This window comes from Lonchura striata, chromosome 1A (assembly GCF_050655825.1).
Source record: "Lonchura striata isolate lonStrDom1 chromosome 1A, ASM5065582v1, whole genome shotgun sequence".
Classification (NCBI taxonomy): domain Eukaryota; kingdom Metazoa; phylum Chordata; class Aves; order Passeriformes; family Estrildidae; genus Lonchura; species Lonchura striata.
Window position 1 is genome coordinate 27,322,968 of NC_140741.1, and position 25,613 is coordinate 27,348,580.

Sequence of the window (25,613 nt, forward strand, 5' to 3'; positions counted from 1 at the left end):
CTGCTGCTCTCGGGGATAGCAACAAACTGCATTTGCAAAGTGCAGGCCACAGCCCCTGCCATACAGACACTGGAAAGTTCCCATGGCAACAACCAGCACTCACCAGATACCTAAAATTTAGTGGTCTGAATGTCTGGTTTATTTCAAAACCCATTTGACTCAGAGAAGCTCTCTGTCCACCCAGCTGGGGCTTGACAGGTGGACTAATACCTCAGCAATTGCAAACACATCTGGAGCCCCTGCTGCTTCACTCTTTCACACAACCAGAGAGAGACCCTGCTCTGACCCACAATCATTGCTCTGCAAAACCAGCAATAGCAGCTTCATTTTTTTTACAGCAACCCTGCTGCTATAAGGCAGATGCTAATGAGCTACAACTTTATATGGTTCTTTGGTTTGATCTACTTGTAGAATGTGCAGAGTACAAGGCTTGACACAGTAATGTATACACCAAGAGGCAAAATTTGTTTCTTTAAAATATTTATTTTTTGGTCTGAGAGCGCACAGGCCATACATAGGACCATTCCACCCATTAGGCTGCCTCCTCTTTTGCAATGCGATCCTTCTTGAGTGGTCCCTGAAAAAAACCCACAAAAAACAAGCTATGTAAACAGCAGTCTGTACAAAAGACGTAACATCCCAACCACAAAAGCTGTAAATAAACATAGGCAAAAATAGCCCTCCATGCTGCAACCCACTGGAAACCCCATGCCCCACAGCCAGAGGTTTTGGGAAAAGCTGACCGTGGTGCAGCTGCAGTGGGCGGTCTGGGTGACTCTGGATGTGCCTGAGCAGCAATGCTGGTGCCACCTGGTGGGGAAGCTTCTGCTCAGCCCCAAGCACAGCACTGCTCTGACCCTGACAGGACTGCACAGAATTCCCTCTGCTTTCTCCAGCAAAGTGACAACCTGGGAATGCCACCACCGTGAGCACCCACCTCCCAAGCTGCTCTTAGAGGAAATGGAGCACTGTTTGTTCCATGCTTCAACACTGAATAATCTGTGCCCTAACATGGCATCACCCCGCAGACAGAGAGCTGTCACTGGGGAAGTGAGACCCCAGGCCCCCTGCAGTTATAACCAAGTTGGCAGGAGGCGTCTCATGTTTGTGTTACACAGGAACTCTGGCCACATGACAGCCTGAAGAACAAACTATCAGCTGCCATGAGCTCTAAGACATAGTGATACACAATAAACATGCCAGGAAGAGCCCTTACCATGAAAGCCTTCTTCTCCTCAGCGGTCTGGAAGCGGCCATGACCAAATTTGGAGGTTGTGTCAATGAACTTCAAGTCAATCTTCTCCAGGGCCCGGCGCTTGGTCTGCACAAGCAGGGACTAAACAGAGAGATACCATATGAGCATGCAGCAGCAGTGCGTGCCCTTTTAGCCTCCAATACACTGGCTACTTCTTGTCCCCTCCATGGCTAATGCCTCCTCAGCCCCTCTGACCTCAGACTTCAGCTGCTACCATGTTCATAAGCCATTTACCCTGCACCTCCCAGGCTGAAGACTGGTCAGCTCCCTGCAGCACAAGCCCCACTCTGCCAGTGTTCTTCTGATCACATGATTTCTCAAGCCAAAACCATGTAGAAATTACCTCGTGCCACTCCCATGGCCAATACTATGAGATGGGTTTAAGGCTTTCCTTTCCAGCATGCCACATGACTCCCTGGAACAGCACGCACATCACCTGCTCCCTTCAACCATTCCAGCCCACTACTCACCTTGCGTAGGGTCAAGACCCTCTTCTTGGTCCCCACAACACAGCCCTTGACCATAATGAAGTCATTGGTCACCTCACCGTAGTGGACAAAGCCTCCCTGAGCAAGGAGACAGGAGTCAGTGCTCTGTACCAAGCAGGACCAGTGATCACATCTGCCTACAGATCCACACCATTTCTGGGCCTTGGCCATTCCTACATCCACGGAAATCCTGTTTCCAGTATTGCCTTTCACTGATCAAGTTTCTTGATGCAGCCATTTACTTGTTGCTGTAAGGCTTTTATTAGGAACAGCAGAAGAGACTGACAAAACAGCAAAAGCTCATCTTGCTAAGTTATTCCTTGTACAAGTATCATTCAAGGTTTGCAACATCTCTCCCATTGCCACATAACAAATTCAATTTCTATATTATACAAGCCAATACTGAGGCTGACTAAACACCACCATCTCCAACAGCAGCTGACTTATTTAAGAGCTCATCATTTAATAATTTTGTGACTTATATCAAGGCCCATTTGCCTCTTAGGATTGCAGCTCGGCTCACAAGCAGACTCTTGGCACAGAGTGCAGCAACTCACCAGAGGGTTAATGCTCTTGTCAGACAAGTCATAATCAGTTGATGCATTGTTTTTGATCAGCTTTCCATCCTTGATTTGGTAGCCTTGGCCAATCTTGTAAATCTAAAAACATAAATTCTACTTAGCAAAACATAAGAGAGTCAGATAAAATGCAAGGAATTCTACAAAGCCTCAGGAAACAAGTCTGGTGCACTTGGGAAACACACAGCCATCCAAGAATTTTAATTATCCAATATAACTAACCATCACCACTATCCCCAAGACAACATCCTAACACAGCAAAACTCCCCACACTGCTCACTGTCACAGAGCAAGTGACATCAGGCAGCTCTTGCTCCTTCCCAGCAGCTGAGAGACACCAACCTTCTTGTTGATCTCAGTGCGGTGGTGGTAGCCCTTCTGGCCCGCACGGGCCACAGAGAAGGCCACGCGGGCGGGGTGCCAGGCACCAATGCAGGCCACCTTGCGCAGGCCCCGGTGAGTCTTGCGTGGCAGCTTCTTGGTGTGCCAGCGGCTGGTGACACCTGCAAGGGACCAAGGCAGTCTGCTGTCAAGCTGAGATGTCACTGAAGTCTTCACTCACACTTTAAGCCACTTTTTCAAGCTGCAGTCCCCCCCCAGGCAACAAAAGGCAAGTCCAAACCAAGCATTCCTGGAATCAGTATTTCCCGGTGAAGCTCCCTCCCTGGCTGTCCCTGGGCTGTGTTCTCAGAAGGAAGGCAGCATGGAATGACTCCTCACGGATGTCAGGCGCTGTGCCCAGCGCTCATTCCATGGTCTCATCATTGAACTGTGACAGCAGTATGGATTTACCTACCCAGCTCTTGGCATGTGCACTTGTGAAAATTCAACACTAGGATTTCATTAAAAACTGTATCTTATTACAGAGAAGGATTTCTGTGTTACCTTTGTATCCCTTGCCCTTGGTGACTCCAATGACATCTATCATCTCATCCTGGCCAAAGACTGTTGCCACAGGCACCTGCTGCTCCAGCTTCTCCCGGGCCCAATCCACTTTCTCAGCAACAGTGCCACCATTCACCTGGATCTCCATCAGGTGAGACTTCTTCTGTCTCAGGGGGAGCAAACGCATCTAGAACACAGAAAACGCAACATTCAGCTCCTGCCCTTCTGAAATAGACCCTGTATTAATAAGCCAAACATTCTTTTTGCCCTGGCATTGTCAATTTCTCTAGTATCCTCTTCCAAAATACACAACATAAAAGCGGCCCTACAAAATAAGGGGGAAGTTGTATAGTGGTTTGCAAGTCATCGCACCTGGAAGTTATATGCCACCCACAGGAGCATGCCACCATCTGTAAAATTCCAATGAGGAATAAATTGGACGTAAGGATTATTTTATTATGACAGTTGTGAGTCACTGGCATGGGCTGCCCAGAAAAGCTCTGGATGCCCCCCACCCACCACTACAACTGTTCAGTCAGGTTTGACAGGAGCCTGAGCAACCTGGTGTAGTGGAAGGTGTCCCTGCCCATTAACATGGGAGTTGGAACTGGATAATCCTTAAGGTCTCTTCCAACGTAAACTGTTTGATAAAGCCTGCCACAATTAAGGCCAGTTTGGGCTGGATCACATTTGCATTTACTTCTACTGTCTTTAGTAGAGGGAACTGGCGAGAGAATCAGTAGAGGTTGCAACACTACCTCTACTGTCTGCTACATGAAATTAATTCTAGTAAAATTAACCATCTTGCTGCACTGAGAGCCAACTCAAAAGATTTAATCCATCTCCCAAGAAATTCAGTCAGAGCACTGACAGCTGGGGAGACATCACATCACTCAGCAGAACACCTCCTCCAGCTGAGCAAGAAAAGCTGCCAAAAGTCAGAGTGCTCAAAATCCCAACAGAATGCAGCCTGAAATGATTCTGAGCACACAAAACCCCTCAGTTCAATGCTCAGTCTGGTTTTATTTGTAGCTGAAACGGAGAGAGTCTAGGCCTACATAGTATAAGCAAAGGACTGAGCTCAAAAAGCTCGTACTACAGCTCAGTCTCTTTTGGACACTCCTTCAAAATCAGCCAGTGGCTGCCAAGGCTCCTCAAACATCCTGTGAGGACAGCTCTGCAGAAAATGAATATGTAATGTGCGGAATAGACAGGATCAACCTGCAGGGGAGGGTAGGAATCTCCCTACAGAGATGGACCAAGTTGTCTGCTTGATGCCTGCTCTCAGCAGTTTCCAGCATACCTGAGCTCACAGGTACTTACCTGAGTATGAGCCATGACTCTAATAACCTGGCAGTACTTCTTCATGCTATTGAAATCTTTCTCCAACTGCTTTTTGCCGTCCTCATCTTGCCACTTCTTGCAGTATTTGGTGAAGGCCTTCTTCTTGGACTTGTGCCTTCAGGAGCAGAGCAGAGACAAGGTTTGGCTAAGCCCTTCATCAATCCCCAGGGAAGTGGGGTGAGCGGAAGGAGTTGCCACCTCAGTTGGCTTTGGCTCATTGCCAGCTTCTAATGACTGTTTTCCACTGGCAAGCGGAGCCTGGAGCTCATCAGACAGTGGCCACATTGCCAAAGCTGAGCGGAGCTGCCATGAATTCCAAAGCACATTAACATTCACGCTACAGAAAACAAAAGACTGTAAGGAGATGTCAAACAATTAACAGAAAAAAACCAGATCTTTCAAGCAATTGTGAGATGACTGTGATCTACTTAAAAATACCCTAACTTCCCCCCGTTGTGTGCCCAACAGCAAAGTCGTTACTAAAACACCCTTGAGAACTTTATTGCTCCACTCTGACGTCTTTTCAGCCTGCCAAGATTCATAAACAAGCTGGAAGCTCCAGACATGCTGGAGCCACACTCAGGCAAATGCACACTTTTAATCACAACAAAAGCGCCTGGAATGGCAATCACAAGTGACACTTGTCTTCCCCTTTCCTGAGAAAACAGGGCTACAGTCAGGACTCGACACTCAACAACAAGCGCCAGAGGCGATTTCCTTATGTCCGCCCGTCGAAGTATCATCACGTGTAGCCTGTTAGGGAGCTCTCTGGCAAACCCAAAGTCACCACACCCACACCAGCATTACTTAAAGTTACGCTGCCACCCTCACGGAGCCATTCCTGCAGCCTATCCCATTATTATGCCACTGTCAAAGCTAAACACAAATGGCTAAAAAGCCATGCTAGGACCACTGAAACCCACCAGTAAAAGCACGACCCATAGCCTGAGATCAGGCAAGGCCCTGCTCTCTCACCAGTTCTTGTAGAAGCGGCGCTTGCATTCGTCACTGATGTGCTCAGCAAAGATGGTCTTGAAGCTACGGAGACCACGAGGAGTCTGCACATATCCCACGATGCCCACGATGACCATGGGAGGAGTCTCTATAATAGTGACTGCCTCCACTACCTCCTTCTTGTTCACCTCTGGACAGAAACAGAAATACAGCACAATTAACTCCAGCAGCAACCCTCAACCACCTGCTTTTTCTCATTCCCAAGTCCTCCATGTGAAAGTTTAAATGACTCGAGCTCTTTTCACAGAGATGATGCAGGGTAAAGCAACCAACTCTGAAGCCGTAATTTAATGCCTTGCAAAACGTTTGAGGCTGGCTCAGGGGAAAGGTCAGCCAAGCTGGATAGGCAAAATTGATGGCAACAAATAATACATGCAAGACTGGATAATCTATAAACACTGAAGGCAGCTGACTGATGTCCCTCCATCCAGAAGAGCCATCCCAAGGAGCCTGTTACTGTGCAGCTAAACCAAACCAGCAGCTACAGCAGAAACCACCTACTTGGACTTGGAACGGGGTGAAGTCAAGCTAGGACTAAAATCCAGAGCTGCTGCTGAAGCAGCCACCTGTCACCATTCCTGACCACACCCACCTCCTGTTCAAAGAGGAACATCAATACATACTGGATCCAGGTCTGTCCACTTCCCGGACAATGTGGGTCATGCCAGCTTTGTAGCCCAGGAAGGCGGTGAGATGGACAGGCTTGCTGGGGTCATCTTTGGGAAAGCTCTTGACCTTGCCCCTGTGCCTGCTGCTGCGCTTGCGGGGCAGGAAGCCCAGGGAGCCGTGCCTCGGGGCCGAAAACTTGCGGTGAGACTGTGGAGAGAAAACCAACACTTAGTGCTTGCTGCAGAGGCTTGCTTATGCCCACTCGAGGGCCAAGGCCAGCTCTGTCCTTGCCTGAGAACATGAATATTACATATATCCAAGATATTCTGTGTTCCAGAAATTCCCACTATCACCTGCAGGGCTTCTGAATTTCATCATGTTACAGGAACATAATCCCCATGTACTTCTCAGATTTCTTTAATGCCCCTTCCAAGCTTAGTCTAAGATGTCACCAAGTCCCACTCTAGCCAGGGAGCTACAGAAGCTGCGATTTGGTCACAGCGTGCCACAAGTCCAGTCCACCCCACAAATCTAGAAAATACAGCACAGACAGCTTCACATTTTTCAATTAATCGGTACCAAAATAAGCTTTACAGAAACAGTTTGAAAAACTGCACTAAAGTAGCATCTCAACACCTGCCTTTGAGCCAGTCGCTCTGGTTGGAAGTGCAATATTTTTTCCAAGGATTTTCTCCTCGAGTACCACCCCTGTAGCCTCCCTCTGCAAACTGAGAGCCAATAAAGACTGGGTTCCATCCGGAGAACTCTCAGTCCAAGAAAGTATTTACCCATCCAATCTCACACGCAAATTAAAGAAAAACACCGTGCAGCTCTACACGGAACTAAAAGTAAACACGACTATATTTAAGAAAAAAATTACATAGCGGCACGAGTGCATAAATATAAATATATATATAAATATATTCGGCACGAGTTACCCTAAGCAAAGTTTAAAACCCCAAAGAGGCCATCACCACAGAGAAGCCGCCCCCCTTCCTACAAAAGAGCCCCAAATGCCCCCACAGCTGCCCGCAGCACCCAAACCCCGCGCCCCGCCCGGCACCGCACCGGCCGCCCGGCCTCCCCGCGCAACGCCTCGCCCGCGCCTCGAGATGAGCCCCGCACGGCGTGCCGCCGGTGCCGGGGCCGGCGGGCGCGGGGCCGCGCGGCGGGCGGGCCCGGGATGGCGGCGATGCCCGCGGATTGCAAGGCCAGGCCGGAACCCTCCGCACCCACCATCTTGTCCACGCGCCGCGCCGGAAGGGCCGCCGGCCTCGCGCGCAGCCTTTATAAGCGCCCCGGCCCTCGGTCTCGCGAGAGGGCGCGCGGCGCTACGGGCGGCGAGTGCGGCCAGAAAGGCGCGCGGGCCGCGATACGCGGAAATACCAGGCGGCACAAACCATCTGGCGGCGCCTGGGGGGAACCTCGGGCATAACAGATAATGCTTAATTTTCTTCATTCCCTTCAACGGCATTTCGTGAAGCGAATGAAATTTTGACATTTCATTTCGCGTCATGAAAATTTGACGTGTCATTTCGTTTCGTTTCACCAAGCTTTATTTCATTGTTTCATTTTATTTCATTTAATTAAATTTTATTTCATTACGTTAATTTCATGTCAGGAAATTTCAAAATGTCACTTAGTTTCGTGAAATTTTTAAATTTCATTTCATTAATTTTCATTTCATTTCCTTTCTTGAAATGGAGTTTCAAAATTTAGTTTTGTGACATTTCATCTGTCTTATTATAATGAACATGGGCCTTAATCCACTACAGCCTGTGGTAGGGATGGGGATGCAAACGCAAGGCAATGGGATCAGTGGAACCCAGAGCTGGGTGGTTTGGAGCCTCCTGCACATGGGGCACCCAGAGTTTGCCCTCAGGATCTCCTGGGCCTGACAAATAAGGATGTGTTCGACACAGTACCATGAGGAGATTCCTGCAGCCAGAATAAACTGGAGAGCTGAGGATCCAGCTGTGCCGGCACTGCAGCTCATCTCCCTAAAACGGTGATGTTCCATCCTTGGAAAGATCCAAAGTCAGGTTGGACAGGGCTCTGAGCAGGCTGATCTAGTTGAAGATGTCCCTGCTCATTGCAGGGAGGTTTGGACTAGATACCCTTTAAGGCCCCTTCCAGCCCAAACCGTTCTAGGATTCTGTGGCTGGATGTGATGGAGGAATGTCCATCTTCTACCACCAACCTGCCCCTCAAAAGGAGCCCCACAGAAGGTGAGGAATGGCTGCTCATTTTATGGAACTCCCAATGCGAACCCATAGGTTGGCTGTAAATGCTCTTCCATCTTCCTCCTACATCCACCTTTAGCTCTTGTACATTTTTGGCTTTCATTGCTGAGCTTAGGGAGCCATGTCACAACCCAAGGGCTTGCTTTCCATTTCAGATTATCAGAGACTCTGCAGCAGCCACAGCCACAGCAGTATGCAACTACTGTGCCCAAGAGGCATGGGCTAAGGAGCTGGAATTGCCCCTAAGGCTGGAAGGCTTCTCCCCACACATCCCTTCCTGGCTGTGCCAGTGGCCATGGTGGTAATGTGGGCAATGGAGAAGTCCAAGTTACTCTCAAGGCTGCAGCCTCTGGAGTACAAGGTGTGTATCTTGCAGCCTCTGCCTCCTACAGTCAGGGGGTCTCCCCAAAATCTGTACTCCCCATGTTCACAGAGGGCCTTTTCCCACCCTCTCCCAGGACACAGTGTGGGTAGGGTGGTGGATGTTGGAAATGACAGCCCCGGGCTTTGCTGCAGAGTGATCCTGAGGCTCACCGAGCATCTTTGTCCAGGGCAGACAGCTGGTGAGGGACAATGGGTTGTGCCCACGGGCCCAGCCTTATGCCTCTGTGGGGCAGCATCCCAGAATGACAGAATTGCTGGGGTTGGAAGGGATCTCTGGAGATCACCTAGTCCCTTGGCAGGGACACCTGGAGCAGGTGACATGGGAAGGCACCCAGGTGTCTCCAGACAGGGAGGTTCCACGACCTCCCTGGACAGCCTGTTCCAGTGCCTCTGCCACCTTGAACGTAAAGAAGTTCTTCCTCACGTTGAAGTGAAATTTCTCGTTTTAGCTTATTGCTCTGCTGGGCACCACTGAAAAGTGTCTGGCACATCCACCCACCTCTGAGATATTTATATGCATTAATGAGATCCCTCTCAGTTTTCTGTTCTCCAGACTAAACAGGCCCATCTCCCGCAGTCTCTCCGCCTAAGAGATGCTCCAGACCCAAACTATCTTTGCGGCCTCTGTGGGAGCCTCTCCGGCGGCTCTCTGTCCCCTGCTTGGCAGTCCAGCGCTGGACACCGCCTCACTAGGGCTGCCGGGCCGCACAGAACCCAGGAGCGGCATCGGCTCATCCCCGCCGGGGGTCTGGGTGCCCTGCCTTAGCACCGGGCGGTGTTCCCAGCCCCGGGCACCGCGCACCCCCGGCCCGTTCGCGCCCGCCATGCGCCGCGGGCGGCGGCGGGGCGGGGACGGGCGGGCTGCGCGCTCCCGGCGCGGCGCGTCCCCGTGGGCGGGCGCGCGCGGCTCGTCGCCGCCGGGCTGCCAGGCACGGCTCGGCTCGGCGCGGCTCGGCGCAGCCCGGCTCGGCTCGGCGCAGCCCGGCACCGCCCGCCGAGCCCCCCGCCTGCCTCCCGCCCACCCCCGCGCCGCCATGGACGGGGGCGCCTTCGGAGCGGGGAAAGCCGGCGGCGCCTTCGACCCGCAGGCCTTCATCCGGCAGCCGCAGACCATCCTGCGGTTCGTCTCCTGGGTAAGGCCCCGCTGAACCCGCGGGCGGCACCGGCACCGGCACCGGGCGGGGGGCGGTCCGCCGGGCTGCGGGGGGCGCGGGGCTCCCTCCGGGACGGGCGGCTGCCACCCGACCCTGACCTTCCTGCACACACACACACACACACACACACACAGGTAAAATCATTACGCTCTATGTTATATACCATTATATGTTATTATGTGTTACCATCATATGCTGCTATGTATGACATATTTATTATTACCTGGTTTATATATGCATGTGTATGCGCATGTATCCACATATATACAATATGCATGTGCCCATCAATATGTCTCCACACAGCCTGGGTCTGTACACAGAGATATGTACGTATATGCTTCCATAGCATTTATGGCTATGTCTCTGTTATATATATGTTTGGATGGAGGGATCTGTCTCTGGGTTTATATATCTCTGTATGTATAAGTGTCCAGGCATATGCAGGCGTATACATGCACATAGATGTACAGCTGCATGCATGTATATCTGTGTGTGAGTGTAGGCCCACAGAGGGTCAGAGCAGGCTGGTTTGGGGTTTCTTCTGTGGGGAGGGAAAGGGCGAGTCAGGTTGGACCATGACCCTGTCTCCATCTCTGGTGGTTTTGAGGGTGGGATGTCCTCTCACTCTTGCATGCCTGTATGGTGGATGCAGGGAGGTAGCAGGATGTGGGGTGGTGACAGGGGGAACCCAGGAGGGGGATGCTGCAGTCCTGGAATTGCTTCCCTGTAGGTGCCCAGAAGGTGCTGGGCTCAGGCCGTGCTGGGGTGAGTTGAAGGGCCCTGTGGGGGTTGGATGTTGCTCTGCGTTTTACCCTTATCCTCTCAGGCCCCCCAACCTGCTTTCCCTGTAAGGTTTTGCTCTCAGTAATTCAGGGGGGCAGGGGGAAAGAGGAGCCTAACCGGGGGTGTCATGGGAAGGTTTCTCCCTCTTCCCGTGACGCTGATCCATGGCTGCCCATGGGGCTGGCGCGTTTGTTCAAGAAGGTCATTTGGATTAAGGGAACGAGAGCTGCAGCAGCGAGCTGGCGGGGGAGAGATTGAGGTCTGAGCCGGCAGCGGAGAAGGGAGGGCAGGGAGAGAGCGCAGGGGAGACACATGCGCATGGCAGCTGGGAGGCAAAGTGGCAGCCTGGCTTTAGGAAAATAAAATTAAAGCAGTGCCAGGTGGAATCAAGGAGGAAAAGGGAAGGCAGCCCTTCCTAACCGGGTGTGTGTGTGATATCCCCTCTGGGTGACTCGGAGGGTGGCTGGAGAGCCCCAGGACAGCTGAGGACTTGATTAATGCGGGCATTCTGTCTGCCTGTCCATCTGCTTCAGCTTGTTTACAGTACAGCACATCACGCTGGGAGCCGGTTGGCTGCGCCGGGGCTGCTGCTGGGCGCCAGGCGAGGGGGTACGCGTGCCCCCCGCCCCTGGGAGGCTGGAGCGGAGCCAGCCTGTGTGCCCAGGGATGATGGACGTGATGTGACCTACAAAGGCTCTCCCGTTGCTAATCTCTGTAGCAGAATTTTATCTTTATCTGCCTCTCAGTCTGGTGGGTTTTTTTCCCCTTCATCCAAGCACTGCAGGATTTTGGCTTCCCAGAGGCGCCAGGTGAGGGAGAGAGAACAAGAAATGCAGTTGTTTTTTAGATATGCACCTAATCTGCTTCAGAGTATCTCAGATACTGTTGGCTTGATTGGTGAGCTCATTTCTGTGCCCTGCAAGGTTTCCCCTGGCAAGAAGCACTTTCTACAGAGCAGCATCTCCTTGGAACCCCACACTATTTCTCCCTGCCCATCTGACCTTGACAGAGGACAGGATAGGATTTACCTCAGACACTTCACTTGGCCCTGGAAATTAAAGTTCTTTTGCAGAAGCTGGAGATACTTCAGGTCAGCAGTTCAGCAAGGGAGGGTGGCATGGCCATCAAGGTGCAAGGCTATGCCTTCCTTCTCCTGCTTTTCCACTGTCTTGGTCTTGTGTGTCCTCCTGAGCATCTCTCCTTTAACAAAGCAGGGGAACCAAAAGCTCATCCCAAATACTTACTTGTAGTTTTGGTCTTTTCTTTAAACTTGAGACCAAGAGGGGACCTTGTGGGCAGTGAAATCCTCCTCAAGCTGTCACAAGCATCAGACCCTTTCAGACCCTTTATGGCCCCTTCCATAAATTGGATGAGCTTTTCTGAAAAAGGACTAGTTTGTGGTTTTCTTCCCTTCTCACTTCCTCTGAGAGAGGGTTCCATGGTTTTTCAATGGTCAGAGGCTTTCCATTGTAAATCTGTTTGGTATCCGTTTACTTTTGTGATCTTTTGCCCTTCAGTTTAAATGGTGCTTTTCCATCCCTGGTGTTTTCCCCTGTGTATTTATAAACTGTGATTGCATCCATACTTAGACTTTTTCATGCCAGGCTCCATGAGCCAAACTCCTCTGGTAGCAAGGGCTCTCCCTCCTTGTGGTCTCTCTGAGAATCCTTCCTTTCACATGCTTTTGCACACACTGAAAGTGTTTTGCCTGCCATCTCCTGAGATCTCATTTGCCTCTATCCTACTCATGGCATGAATGGTCCATTGTCTCTCCAGGGCAAGCTGGAAGCTCCTTTTGGCCTGTTTCACGTGATGAGCTTTCACTGAGCAGAAATTCTCATGATCGCTTCCTTAGGCAGTGACCTTGTGCTTGGGTCATGCTGTCTTTTAGCAGACTTCATGATGGCACAGAAGTGCACATGACTTTACCAAGAGGCACCAAGACTGGCTCCTGCCCAGGGAGTTTGCAACCCAATTGAGGCAGCATCAAATCTCCAGGGAGAACTGCAGGATCAAGAACAGATGGGATGACCAAAGATTATTTATGTTGCTCCTTGCTGAAGAGGAGATAGGTTAAGTTTGACAAGGAGAATGCTAAACTGTGGAAAGAGTTTAGCAATTCTGGAACACCTGTCCACCACGACAGTGTTGTAAGGCAGCTCAGGTTTCATGGGTGCTTTGGAGGTCAGCAGGCACAGCAGAGTGAGTGTCTCCCTACAGAAAGGTTGCCTGGTTGCCTGGTGTTGTGTGCTGGTGATCAGTGGTGGCTCTGTGGGGTTCTCATGTCAGGTTTGGATGTTTAGGTGACCCAGAAGCTGGAGCTATTGGTGCTACAGCTGGAGCTAGTGGTGTTGGGTGACCCACACCGAACTAGGGCTGTACAGCTCCAGGATTGTTCCTGAAATAAAGCAGGCAAGTGTGAGCACATCCCTACGTATTCCTTCTGTGCCCTGACCCACAGGGCAGTGCAGCAGTGCTCTCCACAGCCGGTGCAGGGGAGCTGGGTGGCTCCTCTGCAACCCGCAGGCATTAGACATAGTGCTGGCACCATAAATAAGTAAAATGCTAATTAAAACAGGTTGTTCCAGGTGCTCCTGTCTGCTTGGAAACCTGCTTGCTGGAGAAACTGAAGTGCTGATGTAAAAGCCTAACAAGGCAAAAGTAACTCAGTTTTTGGAAGCAGGCCCAGCTTGCTTTGACATGGGCTTGAGTAAGAGTATTTCTAACCAGAGCTGCACAGACAAAGCAGCCCGTTAAAACTTGTCACATAGGTTGAGGTGCCAAGTTCCACTCTGACACCAAGGACACTGCATCTCCAAAGGGAGGTTCAGTGAGGAGAGGTACTCAGTCTCCTTTTCCATCACTTGCTGCTGTTGTCACCATGTCCTCTGGCTGATAGGTGCATCCAGAACATTTGAACTGGTACAGGAAGGGCTGTCCCCTGTGTCTACAGGCACAGCACATCCCAAGCAGCTCCAGCTGAGCAGACAAGGCAGGTGAAGGACAGGAATCACATTCCTGGCTTCCCCATGAGAGGCTGGCACCTGAAAGCTGGAGGATGGGAGCTAGCTACAGCATGGCAGAGAGCCCCATCTCCTGTCTTGCCAGCAGGTTCCTGGCTTGCCACACTCATGCTTGGCTTACAACACCACTTGTCTCTTCCTAAGGACGCGTGGTAGGGGCTTGCAATGGAAGTTAAACTGAGTCTTAAAGCCTGGAGGCCTTGTTAGTCTAAAACCAGCTGCAACTGAGTTCCCACTTTCTTTCTGTCCACAGTTAATTTAGCTGAGACTTTGTCCATGTTCCTGACCCGTAGCTCATGCTTTCTGCCTCTGCTCCTCCAATCCATTTTTGCAGCAGTGCCCATGCTTGCTGGCTGCTTGCTTGTGAGGTAAATTGGTGCAGATGGAAGGAACACGACAGTTCAAACACGTGCTCTCAGTCAAGCCCTAGAGACAGTTCTTCATGGAATGCCCTTGCCTAGGTCAGCCTCAAAAGGATTTTTGGGGTTTTGCTGTCATTAAGATTGGGTGAAAAGCTGTGTCACAAGATGAACAACAGATATACACAGCTGCTCAGTGACTCAGGTTGGATACAGCAGGTTGTGTTGTTTCCAGCACAGCATTTCCAGGAAGGATCTTGAAGCAGAAGCAAATCTCTCATTAATGATATTTCCAGGTAAAAATCTAAGAAGTAGCAATAGGGACCAAAGACAGTCAGAAAGATGAGCAAAAAGTAAGACAACCATACAACCATATGTAATCTGCTGTTTCAAAACACGAGAGGCATACAGTGGAGAAGCAGAGGAGCTGCATGGTGATAGGACATGGCTAATGCAAATATTTGTGTGAAACAAGGCAGCAGAGAGGACCTATGCAGGTGGAACAGCATGCAGTTCTCTGCCTATGCTGGCACAGCCAAGCCAAGGAGGGAGAGATGTGTTGCTAGAAAGAAAACTGAGCTTTTTGTCTGGGAAAAAGATGCAACTTTTGGACGACCACTTTGCTGACCAGTGGCACAGCAATGTAGGGACCATCTAGAAAGCACAGAAGAACCTGGATACCGCCATGGACATGTGATTGTGGAGGGCTGTCACCAGCAGTGGTGGGACAAAAGATGCTGTTTAACCATGGGAAGTGCATGAGACCTGAGCACAGGTCTGGTGGGAGGCAGAAGGGTTAATGGCCAGGCAGTCAGCTGCCAAACCATGTGTGAAAAGAAATCCAGGAAAGTGTGTCCCAGATCCCATGGCAGGAATTAGGGATGTGGAGCCTTTCTTCCTTCAGTCACCTGCTCCGGCTCAGCCCTGGCTGGGGAGCTGATGCCACGTGGCTGATGGCCAGGGAGGGTGAGCTGGGAGGGAAGTGCTGGCATACCCATACTTTTCCCCTGTCCCATGTTCAGGGAAATGGGGTCTAGGGAGGCTGGCCTCCTCCAGCACCTGCACAAGGCTCAGACTGTCGAGACTGTGGGCAGGTGTTGTTTGCTGCCTGCGTGGTGCTGACTGGGGGGAATAAATAGAGGCTGTCTGTTTCCAAGCTGCCAGTCCCATGCATCTCAAAAGCTGCATGTGTTTTCTTCAAAATGAACTAAATACAAGTAGATTTCATTAACAATAATAATAATAATAATAATAATAATAATAATAATAATAATCCATGTTTGTGCAGGGCACTCCAAAGCTTTCCAGAGACTCCATTTGCAAGTGGCTGAATGAAAATTAAAGCCAGATCATCTCTGCCAGTTTATCATTTGCACCATCTCCTGCTCTTGCTTCCTTTTAAACAGATTTATTCCTGGTCATTACCAGATCAAACTCAGAAGAGGTTATGGCTTCGTTCTTCCAGAGCGAGATTCGATTTAAAATCCCACGAGGAATATTATGTCATCAAACTATTTCCTCTCAATAACAGAATTAAAAAGGGGGATGTGTGAGAGGGAGAGGCAGCACGCAGTGCGACAGAGGCTGTGACTGGAGGGCATTGCAGCGCGCCCAAGCAGGCAGCTCAGCAGAAACCCTCTTCAGCCTCATCCCCACCACAGCCATCATGGAGATCTTGGGGAGGAAGTCAGGAAGGCAGCATGACAAAGTCCTGGGATGAGGTACAGGAAAATCCTAGTGGACTGCCAGAGGCTGGCCGTGCTTTGCATCTATCACATGATGCTCAGGAGCATCTGATGCACGGCTGGGGATGGGCAGCATGGTGGAAAGCGCCTCACATGATGCTCAGGAGGTTTTGCCTGGCTTTCTGCAGGGTTGAGCCTACAGTGGGGAGGGCGTGGAGAGCCTCTCTTCTCATCTTTCACCTTTGCCTTTGGCAAAATCAGATCACCTAGTTTACCAAGGGGTGGGGGGGGGGGAAAGGTGTTTTATGACAAGATGCAGAATTTTGCCTGGTTTGCACTTTTCTGACTGTAATGAGCCTTTATGTGCTTGTAATGGCCAGCATGAGCCCCTTGAGAAATGAGGAGAGGAAAACTCTCAGCTTCTCTGTCTCCTCCCCGCAGTGCTAAGCATTAAGTTCATATTGCTGTGTCTCTTGGCACATTGCTCTGCTTATGTCAGCTTTGCAATGCACCTGGCTCTAGCTGCACTTGGTGTGCTCAAAACTCTTGGATGAAAACAGGAATAGAGGAAAATGATTGCAACAACATATGTGGACGTGGTGTGTGAGGAGCAGTGAAGTGGAGCAAAGCCCAGTCCCAACAGCAGGGCTAAGTTGGTCAGATCTTTTCCAAGTGATCTTTTCTGTCCCTTTTTTGAGTGTAGCCAAATATATTACTGCTTATTAAGTGAGTACCTCCAGACAGGCCACACACCTGCCCAATTAATGTTGCTCTTGGAGGCTTAAAGAAACCCTCTCAACCTAAAAATCTAGTTAGTTCAAGTCTATTAACTGACTTAAACAGCCTTGCTGAAGAAATGAGGCAGCTTAAGTTCACAAAGCTGGGGATGGTTGGCTGGTTTTCATTACCAAGCATAAGAAAGTGGCTGGTGATCTCCCTCTGCAGAGTGGAAGGATGGGCTGCATTTGGGAGCCTCAGGAGGCCTCCTGTTAGCCTGCAGACAAGCCACTTGCTTGTATCTCACTGCTCAGTCAGGAGATCTGCCATCTTCTCCTTGCCTCCTCTTTGCAGTTGGATGTGTATTTTGGGCCACTTTATCAGTGGCCGTAGGCAAGGCTTTGTGCAGCAAGTGCCAAATGGGGGGAGAAGACACAAGCAGCAGTAACACAGAGCAGTAAGAGGCTTGTGCCAGTGCTGGTGGTCACTAGTATTAACTTACAAGTCCTACAGATGTGATGGGAACAGGAATGTAAACACTTCATCCTTGAAAACTTGGTGCTTTGTAATCTAAGCAGTCATTCATTCTGCATCTGCTGCTTGGATCATCTTGAAGGGCATGGATTGTGAAATCAAGAAAATAAAATATATTTGCTCTTTCTAAGATGACTTGCCATGTCAGTGAGCTTCCACCCCAACTGCTCCCTTACCAACAAGGAATAGCTGCGATGGATGAAATGTGAAACTGTTTATTCTAAAGGCTGCAAGATCTAAGCTCTTAACTATGATTTTTTTTAGAAAATTGTTTGTCACAACAGTTTCCAGGTACAGACATCACAGGAATGAAAGAGCTGATGTTGCCTGGCAGCAGCAGCAGCAGCAGCAGTTGGTTCTTTTGCTGTCCAGTTCTGCCTGGAATCTCTGGTTTGAGCCTGCCCATTTTTGCTCAGTCAATGTAACCCAGCTCAGCTCAAGGCTTCTGTGCGCAGTGGGTCCTCACAGTGTTTTGCAGTGCCATCAGGGTGGTGACAGGCTGGCAAAGGGAGCACGCCCTCTCTTTGCCCTCTCTACAATGCCAGGGAATGGAGCATGGATCAGAGCTGATGTCAATGGTGAGGAAAACACAGAGAGAAGGAGACATCTCGTAAGCTAGCTCTGCTTTGGTCCACAGAAAGCTTTCCTAAGGACAAAGGACAAAGAGTATGGGATGGCTTTTTCTGGACAGAGAAGATAAGCATCCACTGTGAGATGTCACAAGTGAGAGTAGGCTTAGTGGAATCTCCCCAGAGAACTCCTAAGATCATCTGAAATCAAATGCTTGCCTGTAAATCTTACCTAGGGCACCTCCAGGCTGTGAGACAGGTTTCTCTTCATAGGAGAGAAGCCTGGCATCTTGGCTGCAGGTGGAGAAAGGAAGTTAGGAATGCCACCTCTGCTTGAAAACTAGGGAGAGGGAGATATTCATCTAGTCTTGTGACTCTGAGCTCTGCCTTTATAATGTGGCAACATAAAAAGGTATGAAAAAACAAATGCAAAAAGAAATTATTCTGTCCAGCCCAGCAGCAAACCCAAAGGTAGGAGCAGAGAGGAGATGCGTATCAGGATGTATCTCCACAGATGTGTCTCTGGAGAGAGACCATTACAAAAGTTCATTCATCCCAGATGAGTAAGCAGAGACTCACAACAGAGCTCATTGCAAGGGTTCATCTGACACAGGGAAACAACATTTTACTAGTTTTGAGTCTGAAACCAAACCTGAACACCAGACTGTGCTACTTTAGAGGCTGTTCCTCATCTTCCAAAGAGAAGATAAGCATTCTGTCTAATGCTGCAGAAAACAAGGCACTTGCTCTGTAAGCTCAATATATGGAGGTTGGTACTTCAGGTGTCAGCATCAGTGCTGGTCACAGCCTCACATTGGGATGTCACTTCAGCAGCCTGTCAGCTCTCCCTTGGGTCAGAGGAGCAGGGCCTTATTGCCAGTGACCCTAAGCAGATCTGCTAGCCCAGCCTGTTGTGAAGATGTGTGAGACATCCCATTGAAAGAGCTTGGCTGTAATTGTCTGCAATTTCGCTGCTTTCCAAACCATTGAGGCTGAAATTTTGAGGACTAAATCTTTGCTTCTAACAGAAGAGATTCTTATTTAATTTTTACGGGCAATTTCTGCAAGATATGATCAATCTCTATTTGCAAGAAGAAGGAGGAGGAGGAGGACAAATTGGTTATTTAACTTCTAAACTTAAAAAGCTCTTATGATTTTCAGAGAACCCATATAGCTCCTACGCTTAGGAACACCAGCTTCCAGCTTTTTTTAGTTTGCTCTGGTGTGATACACCCAATTTCAACAACCCAAGTGTGACCCAATTATGAGACTTGAGGTGAAAAAATAATATTGGTGTCAGTGGATATTTGTTAGAGTTTGGCAGGTGAAACGTGGTTGATGTTGAGTATCTGCCCAAGGGCTGTTGGGGAGCTCTGAGTAAGGCTTTTCCTCTGGACTTTGATGCCACAGGCCAAGCAGCAGAGGTCTGTGCTTTGGATCTCAGGTATCCAACCTCACTGATAATAGGTGGTGTATTGGGCTGGCATTAATCAACCATTTCCCCTGCACTCAACAAAGCTGCTCTCTGCTTTCTGGGTTGTCTTCTGGTGCTTGGTTGGGTTAAGTGGAACTCGGGTCCTGACCAGGCAAACACTCAGACCTAGCTCCACTTCCTACAGGAGACTTGGCCTCCTCATCTTCCTGTGTGCTACTTCTTGGGGATGGGAGGGTGGTTTCAAAGGTGACAAGTCTTGTGCAGACATCTCCCAGGCTGGCAGAGTACCCTGGTGATGTCCTAGTGCACTTCATATGTAATTTCATCCCATGCTTGAGGTCCCATTCCCATTTCCCTGAGGCTCTTCTTGCAGGCGACATCCAGTCAGCTGTTCCTAGTGAGGGTCTCCAGATACCCTGCAAGGAAAAATCTGTATGTGCTGCCTTAATATTCCCCTCTTTCTTCTGTGGGGAAGGGGAAGCTGTTTATTTGAGATGCAAGGTGCAGGACTGGGGCTGCTGTAAATAGCTCTCTGCTTTGGTGAACCTGCTGTGTCAAAGAGGGACAGCCTTGTGGCAGGCAGTGAAGGCTAAGCCCATGAGCAAAGATTAGACCAGCAACTGCGGATTAGGACATTTTTACCTGGACTCATCCTTAATTCTGCCTGATTTAAAATAACATGCAGTGTCAATGGGGGTTACAGGTAGGGAGGACTCAAAGTGGCCCTGACAAGTGGACCTGGAGTAGGGATGTTTGGCCCCTGAAATCTATGGGGTGTTGGCATATGGGTGAGTGGACAGGATAGGTGGTGTCATGGAGTGGGCTGATGGAAAACTGGTGGAGAGAGGTATGTGGTGTGGGGAAATAGGGAGAATTGGAAGCCCAGCAGAATGGAGCTGCGGAGACAGCAGGGCTGTAGATTGTGGGAGGGTGGATGGGGAAAAGAGCGCAGTAGCTTGATAGATAAAATCAATGAACAGATGCATGGTAAAAACAATTAATCTCTTGAAGAGAAAGGAGTGAGTGGGAGAGTAAGTGCAGACTAAGAGGATTTGCACTACTTGAAGCCATTGTATGCAGGCACCCGCACTAAAACCATATCCCAATTTACACTCCATGTCACCTCCCTGTGTGTCTGTAGGAAGCCACCCTTACTCCAGACTGCAGCTGCTTTACATCACTTTAGGTCAGATGGATAAAAAGGTTATAAGTTAATCCTCAGAAATAAAATGAGACCATGTTCCTGTGGCTACAACCCATGGAAGGCAGGAGCTCAGCAGAGCAGGTCTGTCCCCTGCAGAGCTCTGCTCCTTTCTGCTGGTCCAGAGAAGTGGGGCTTGCCCTGATGTGTCTCCGGCCTCCGTCCCCACCAGGTGTTCTCTATCGTGGTGTTCGGCTCCATTGTCAATGAAGGCTACGTGAACCGCGTGGATGAGGTAGAAGAGCACTGCATTTTCAACCGCAATCACAATGCCTGCAACTATGGCATTACCGTGGGTGTCCTCGCCTTCCTCAGCTGCCTTCTTTACCTGGCTCTGGATGCCTACTTCCCGCAGATCAGCAGCGTCAAGGACCGCAAGAAGGCAGTGCTCTCGGACATCGGTGTCTCGGGTGAGCTCCCTGGCCCTTGGGCCCTGCTGGCTTATTCCAGCCATTCAGGCAGACTGCTCAATGTCAGGCTCTCCCCGGAGTATGTCAAAGGGGCCAGGAATGGAGTGAGGGCAGGATCAGGGGAAGCACCTGGATTTGCTAAGGACTTTGGGCTTGCAAGTTCTTTCACAGTTAGCCCTTTGCCTTGCGATCCTATGTACAGCCGACAAGAGAAGGGAAAGGATTGTGCCCTGTTTTTCTGTTGCTTTGGAATACCCATTTCCTTCACTGCCAGGTGTCTGTCTGTGCTTGGCAGAGGGTAGGGTGGGACCTCCTACCTTCACTCCTTTCCTGGGGGCATGGCATGTTAGTGATCTTTCAGCACCTTTCCTTGATGTGAGTCCCTGAGCTGTTCTGTCCTGAGCACAAACTGGTCTCTGTGTAACTGCAGACCAGTTGCTTCCCATTCTTTTGCAGCTCCCATGGAAGGAATTGCTCTTTGCTTGTCCTTGCAGGACAGCATTGTGAAGCAGTGGCTGTTTCATAGAGCCCAGGTGATTGCTCTAGTACTGGAAGCCCTTCAGGCTCCCTCCCAAGGCCAAATGCAAGTCCTATGATCAATCCAAACACAAGCAAATGAACTCTCATGAGGTGCTCTCTGCAGACACCTCTTGGTCACCTTGACAATTTGCTGTCAGGGAGCCTGCCAGCTCACTTGGGCTCAGACTGGCTGAGCAGTCAGTTTGGCCCAGTCTGCAACATAGTGGTGGGTCTCAGAGGGCTGACATTTCCAGAGAAATGTAATATGTGTGTGTTATGCTCATACTTCTCTTCTTGTTGTCTTTGTCCTTCCCTTTGGTATGCCGGTGGTGGTCCATCCCAGCCTTTTGGGCATTCCTCTGGTTCGTTGGCTTCTGCTTTCTGACCAACCAGTGGCAAGCTTCAAAACCAGAGGACAACCCACTGAATGAGGGAGGGGATGCAGCCCGAGCAGCCATCACGTTCTCGTTCTTCTCCATCTTTACCTGGGTGAGTACAGTAGCCATGATGTTGGATTAAATGTCCTCTGTGCTGTATTATCTTGTGGGGAATGAAAGGAGGCTGGGTAAGAGTGAGGCCCCTGGGATCGCAGTTCACATGGCTTCTGAGAAGGAAATCAGGAGAGGAGGTGGTTGGGAAGTAAACTTGGGAAGCAGGGACTCAAAAACTTACGTGGAAGATGGTTTTAGAACACTAATAAGCATAATGGTTAAGAGAGTCCCATATCCCAGTAAGAAGTTTTCTCAACAGACCTTTAATATGACCTTGGACAAGCCAGATCCCCAGCCATCATTGTCATAGAATCATACAATAACTTGGGTTGGAAGGGACTTTTAAAAGCCATCTAGTCCAACCCCCCTGCAAAGATCAGGGACATGTTCAACTAGATCAGGTGGCTCAGAGCCCAGTTCAATCTGACTTTGAATGTTAGCAGGGATGGGGCATCCACCACCTCTCTGGACAACCTGTTATTGTTTTCTCTGTGAGTCAGAGGACTTCAGCAGCATTTTCACCTTACAGATGCTAAACAGAGAAGGGAGCTGCAGGTCAGGGGTTGCACCCATCTTCCTCACACCTTAGCTCCCATCATGCAAGATGTCATCATTGTTCTGGATTCTGCACCCACCAGTGGAGTGCTACCTCACAGAGTCACCTTTTAGGAAGGTGATAGTGCTGTCTTAAGACTGCCCTTTCCCCAGCAGTTCTTTACTGCTAGTTTCCTGGAAAAACTGTTGGGTGAAATATAAATATCTCTGGTGACTTCCTCCTGCCTCCGAGAGTACCAAGCACAAGTGATTTTTTTCTGAAGTGACAGGATAGTGCCAAGCAGGAAAGCATTTTAACCTTGTCTCCATGCATAAGCCCTTGTGGCTTTATCTTCTCTTCCTATAGATGTTGGGCAAGGACCAGATAGGAAAGGTGCTATAGACCACGGATCTGTCAAAGAGGAAGAGGGGCTGCAAAGGGTTGTGCTATCAGCACCCTTGGCACTTGTGACACTGAGAAGGATGGAGGGACACCAGTGTGTGTTCCCTGCATGAGCTGTGTCCTGCACTTGAGTGCTGCCAAAAGCCCCTTGCAAGCTCCATCAGAAAGTGAGATAAGGAGTAGGGTTTTTGTAGGGGTCCCTCAGGACACTTTCGGAGGTGCCATCACCTGCAATGATCCTCTCCCATGCACAGGCTTGCAAGTGGCCAAAAAGGCATCCTCTTCCCCTGGTTCTTTGGGTGTTTTTTATTTCAGTCAAACACTGTGGTTTGCTCTACCTTACTGATTCTCCTTCCCACAACCCTCTCTCTCCTCACAGGGCTTCCTCACATTTCTGGCTTTCCGGAGACTCAGAGACATTAATTTTCAGGAGGAATACAATACCCTGTTCCCTAGCTCCCCATCCTTGCTGCCTTAGTGCCCCTTGCTGATGGGAAAATTTGGGGGAAGGTGTGAAGGGATGCAGTTGGAGGAGATCACTGAGCAGAGCTGGTTCCAATGCCCTGACTATGAGTGTGTGGTCACTGCAGGGCATGGGATGAGAAGACATGGCCATTGAATTGGAATGGGGTTGTCCATTGAATGGGGGATCTCCCTCTGGAGAGTTGGAACTGGCAATTTCTTCTCCTCTTCTGCTCCCTTCTCTCCCTCCCTTCTCTCCCTCCCATACCCTAACTAATGCTATGTAACACCACTGTGCCTTTTTTTGATGACTGCTCAGACCTAATATTTCAGCCAGGAGATACCCTCTGCCCCCACTATTTTATCTCTTCCATTTCTTCCCAGACCTCATTCCCCAAAAACCTCTCCCCCATCACTTGCTAGACTGCTCACCTCTCTCAGGGATGCTCTGGGACAATGAGCCATGCCTGCTGAACCCTGTGCCCAGACTTCCACAGTCCACTAAAAGGTGTCTGAGGCAGGAGACAGCAGTTTGCTTGCTAACTGTCCCCTGGTCTGGGAAGCAGCTGCCTTGCTTTCTGCTGCTTTTTCCCAAGGTCTGTGCTACACCTTGCACATGTTGACTGGTGAAGGTGTTTCGGGGGTTGACCTCTACCTCAGTACTTGGTGTCAAATCCTGCTCTCCTTACTGGCCTTTACAAGTCAAATGGCCTCGTACATGCAGCCCAGCAGTGGAGCCTTCTGGTGTTGATGAGGCAGATTGCCTTCCCAAGCCAGGAGGGGCTGACTGGGATAACCAGTGCCAATTGAGCCTCCGCCACCCGTGAGGTGTTGGTGAAACCCCACTGGCAGACAGGAGGTGCCCTGAACATCCCAGAGAAAGCAGGGAGCCTTGGCAGGCTGCACACAGCCAGCTGCTCTTGCAACCATCCCTGCCCAGTCCTTTTCTTTACTTGTGGGCTTGTGCTTTCTGTGGGAGAGTGTGGACTTCCATGCTCATGGGGCATTTCACCAGCGATCTGCCAGGTGGGCCTTGCACACTAATCCATAACCACTACTAACCCCACTTTTGTTTGTTTCTCTTTTTCGGTACGATCCTCCTCTTTTTCCTCTTCCCTCTCTGCTTCCCATCTCTTCCCTCCACCTCCTCCCTTAAAGGTGGGCCAGGCATTCCTGGCGTATCAGCGTTTCCAGCTGGGTGCCGATTCGGCCCTCTTCTCCCAGGACTACATGGACCCAAGCCAGGACTCCGGCATGCCTTATGCTCCCTACACGAACGAGGAGGATGCTACAGATGCGGTGGGGACGTACCAGCAGCCCCCTCCAGCAGATGCTTTCGACACCGAGACACAGGGGTACCAAACGCAGAACTACTGAGCCACCGATGCCCCTTTCCCTCCCCCTTTCCCTTCTGCCCCCGTTCCCACTGCTGGCAGAAAGCCAAGGCACAAACAAGACACATGCATAGTGGTACAAGAGGTGGCTCTCAGCTATGCTCCAGCCTTCTGGGTCATCTGTTTTTATTTATTGTTTTTAAGAAATGAAAAAAAAAAAAAAAGGCAAAAAGGTTTCCCTATCACCTATTCCTTCTCCTCTCCCACCAAGCTACCTGCCAGAACCAAATTTTTCCAAAATCTACATTTTGATAGGAAGGTCCCTCCTTTCCTCCTCTCCCTCTGCCTTGTTACAGAGGGCAGAGTCTGTCTTGTGGATAGGAGAGGAGCTATGGCACTGGCAGGGCAGGGGAAAGGGTGTTGGAGGCAGAACAGAAGAAATGAGAGGGACTGGAGACCTTCCTAGAAGAGATTGTATTGCTAAAGGCTGGAGTAGATGTGGGAGCATCCAAATTGGTTTGGAGCACCTGGTGGCTCAGGGAGGAGAATGATGTTGGAGTCAGCATTCAAGAGTGTGGGGAGGGGCCTGGAGGACAGAAACATCCTCCATGTAAAGGGGGCTTTTCCCTGCCACATGCTAGTGAGGGAGGGTGCTTTATTTTTGGAGGGTTTGGGAGAGGTGGTATTGGAGAGGAGGGGAGTACAAGAAGAAAAAATGGGAAGGGAAAAAGGAAGATTTGCAGGTACAATCAGAAATCACAGGCACGTCTGTAGATTACAGCAAGAGACTGAGCAGAGCAGAAGGGTGATGCCCTGAGATTCAGTCTATCCTCAGACCCCTTGGATTGAGGTGGACGGTGATTCTCCTCACCTGTATGTCCTGCTAGTCACTGCTCTTCCCAGACCAGTTTGATGAGGCAGGAGGGGAGCCATGCCCAGTCTCTGGGCCCAGATACAGTGCCTGTGGGAGGAAGGATGGAGGAGGTGGGCTTCTAGAGAGCCCTGAGAACCTTCAACCCCAGCTGGGCTGATTCGAGGGGGAGCTTTGTCATTTCACCCAGAGCAGGAGGAGAAGAAAGACAGTTCTGCTTCTCAGGTCCTGCTTAACCTTCCTCTGTTCCTCTGTTCCTTTACAATAGTGCAAAGCCTCTTGCTGATACCATTTTTGTAGCACACAGGAATGGAGCAGGACCCCACTTA

At 50.1% G+C, this 25,613-nt stretch overlaps 2 protein-coding genes and 1 non-coding gene across 4 annotated transcripts; 1 reads left to right on the plus strand and 2 right to left on the minus strand.

Annotated features, from left to right (window-relative positions):
- Window positions 1–463: 463 nt before the first annotated feature.
- Window positions 464–7,437, minus strand: RPL3 (ribosomal protein L3). The gene is made up of 10 exons (XM_021554041.3): window positions 7,410–7,437; window positions 6,188–6,380; window positions 5,526–5,694; window positions 4,530–4,665; window positions 3,207–3,393; window positions 2,664–2,824; window positions 2,301–2,402; window positions 1,726–1,821; window positions 1,217–1,336; window positions 464–577 (listed from the first exon to the last, which is right to left on the minus strand). The coding sequence occupies exons 1-10, from the start codon at window positions 7,410–7,412 to the stop codon at window positions 533–535; spliced, it is 1,212 nt and encodes a 403-aa protein (XP_021409716.1). The 5' UTR covers window positions 7,413–7,437; the 3' UTR covers window positions 464–532.
- On the minus strand, window positions 3,002–3,094 carry LOC116183175 (small nucleolar RNA U83B). Its single transcript, XR_004147722.2, has one exon. It is a non-coding gene; the product is annotated as a small nucleolar RNA U83B (small nucleolar RNA).
- Window positions 7,438–9,700: 2,263 nt separating the features above from the next.
- On the plus strand, window positions 9,701–25,143 carry SYNGR1 (synaptogyrin 1). Of its 2 annotated transcripts, none has more exons than XM_021554049.3 (4): window positions 9,701–9,933; window positions 20,433–20,670; window positions 21,533–21,678; window positions 22,997–23,469. In XM_021554049.3, exons 1-4 carry the CDS (start codon window positions 9,835–9,837, stop codon window positions 23,093–23,095), a joined length of 582 nt encoding a protein of 193 aa, XP_021409724.1. In that variant the 5' UTR covers window positions 9,701–9,834; the 3' UTR covers window positions 23,096–23,469. The 2 variants fall into 2 exon arrangements, with proteins under 2 accessions (XP_021409724.1, XP_021409723.1); XM_021554048.3 differs by lacking the exon at window positions 22,997–23,469 and adding an exon at window positions 24,238–25,143 and having other exon boundaries at window positions 9,705–9,933.
- The last annotated feature ends 470 nt before the right edge of the window (window positions 25,144–25,613 follow it).

Excerpts from the sequence above, each read along its gene's own strand:
- RPL3 (XM_021554041.3), bottom strand. Across the intron at positions 3,394-4,529 it reads GAGTCATGGCTCATACTCAG|ATGCGTTTGCTCCCCCTGAG; the intron begins GTAAGTACCTGT and ends TCTGTGTTCTAG. Across the intron at positions 1,822-2,300 it reads ACAAGAGCATTAACCCTCTG|GGAGGCTTTGTCCACTACGG; the intron begins GTGAGTTGCTGC and ends CTCCTTGCTCAG.
- SYNGR1 (XM_021554048.3), top strand. The coding sequence starts at position 9,835 with ATGGACGGGGGCGCCTTCGGAGCGGGGAAAGCCGGCGGCGCCTTCGAC. Across the intron at positions 20,671-21,532 it reads CTCGGACATCGGTGTCTCGG|CCTTTTGGGCATTCCTCTGG; the intron begins GTGAGCTCCCTG and ends GGTCCATCCCAG. Across the intron at positions 21,679-24,237 it reads TCTTCTCCATCTTTACCTGG|GTGGGCCAGGCATTCCTGGC; the intron begins GTGAGTACAGTA and ends CCTCCCTTAAAG.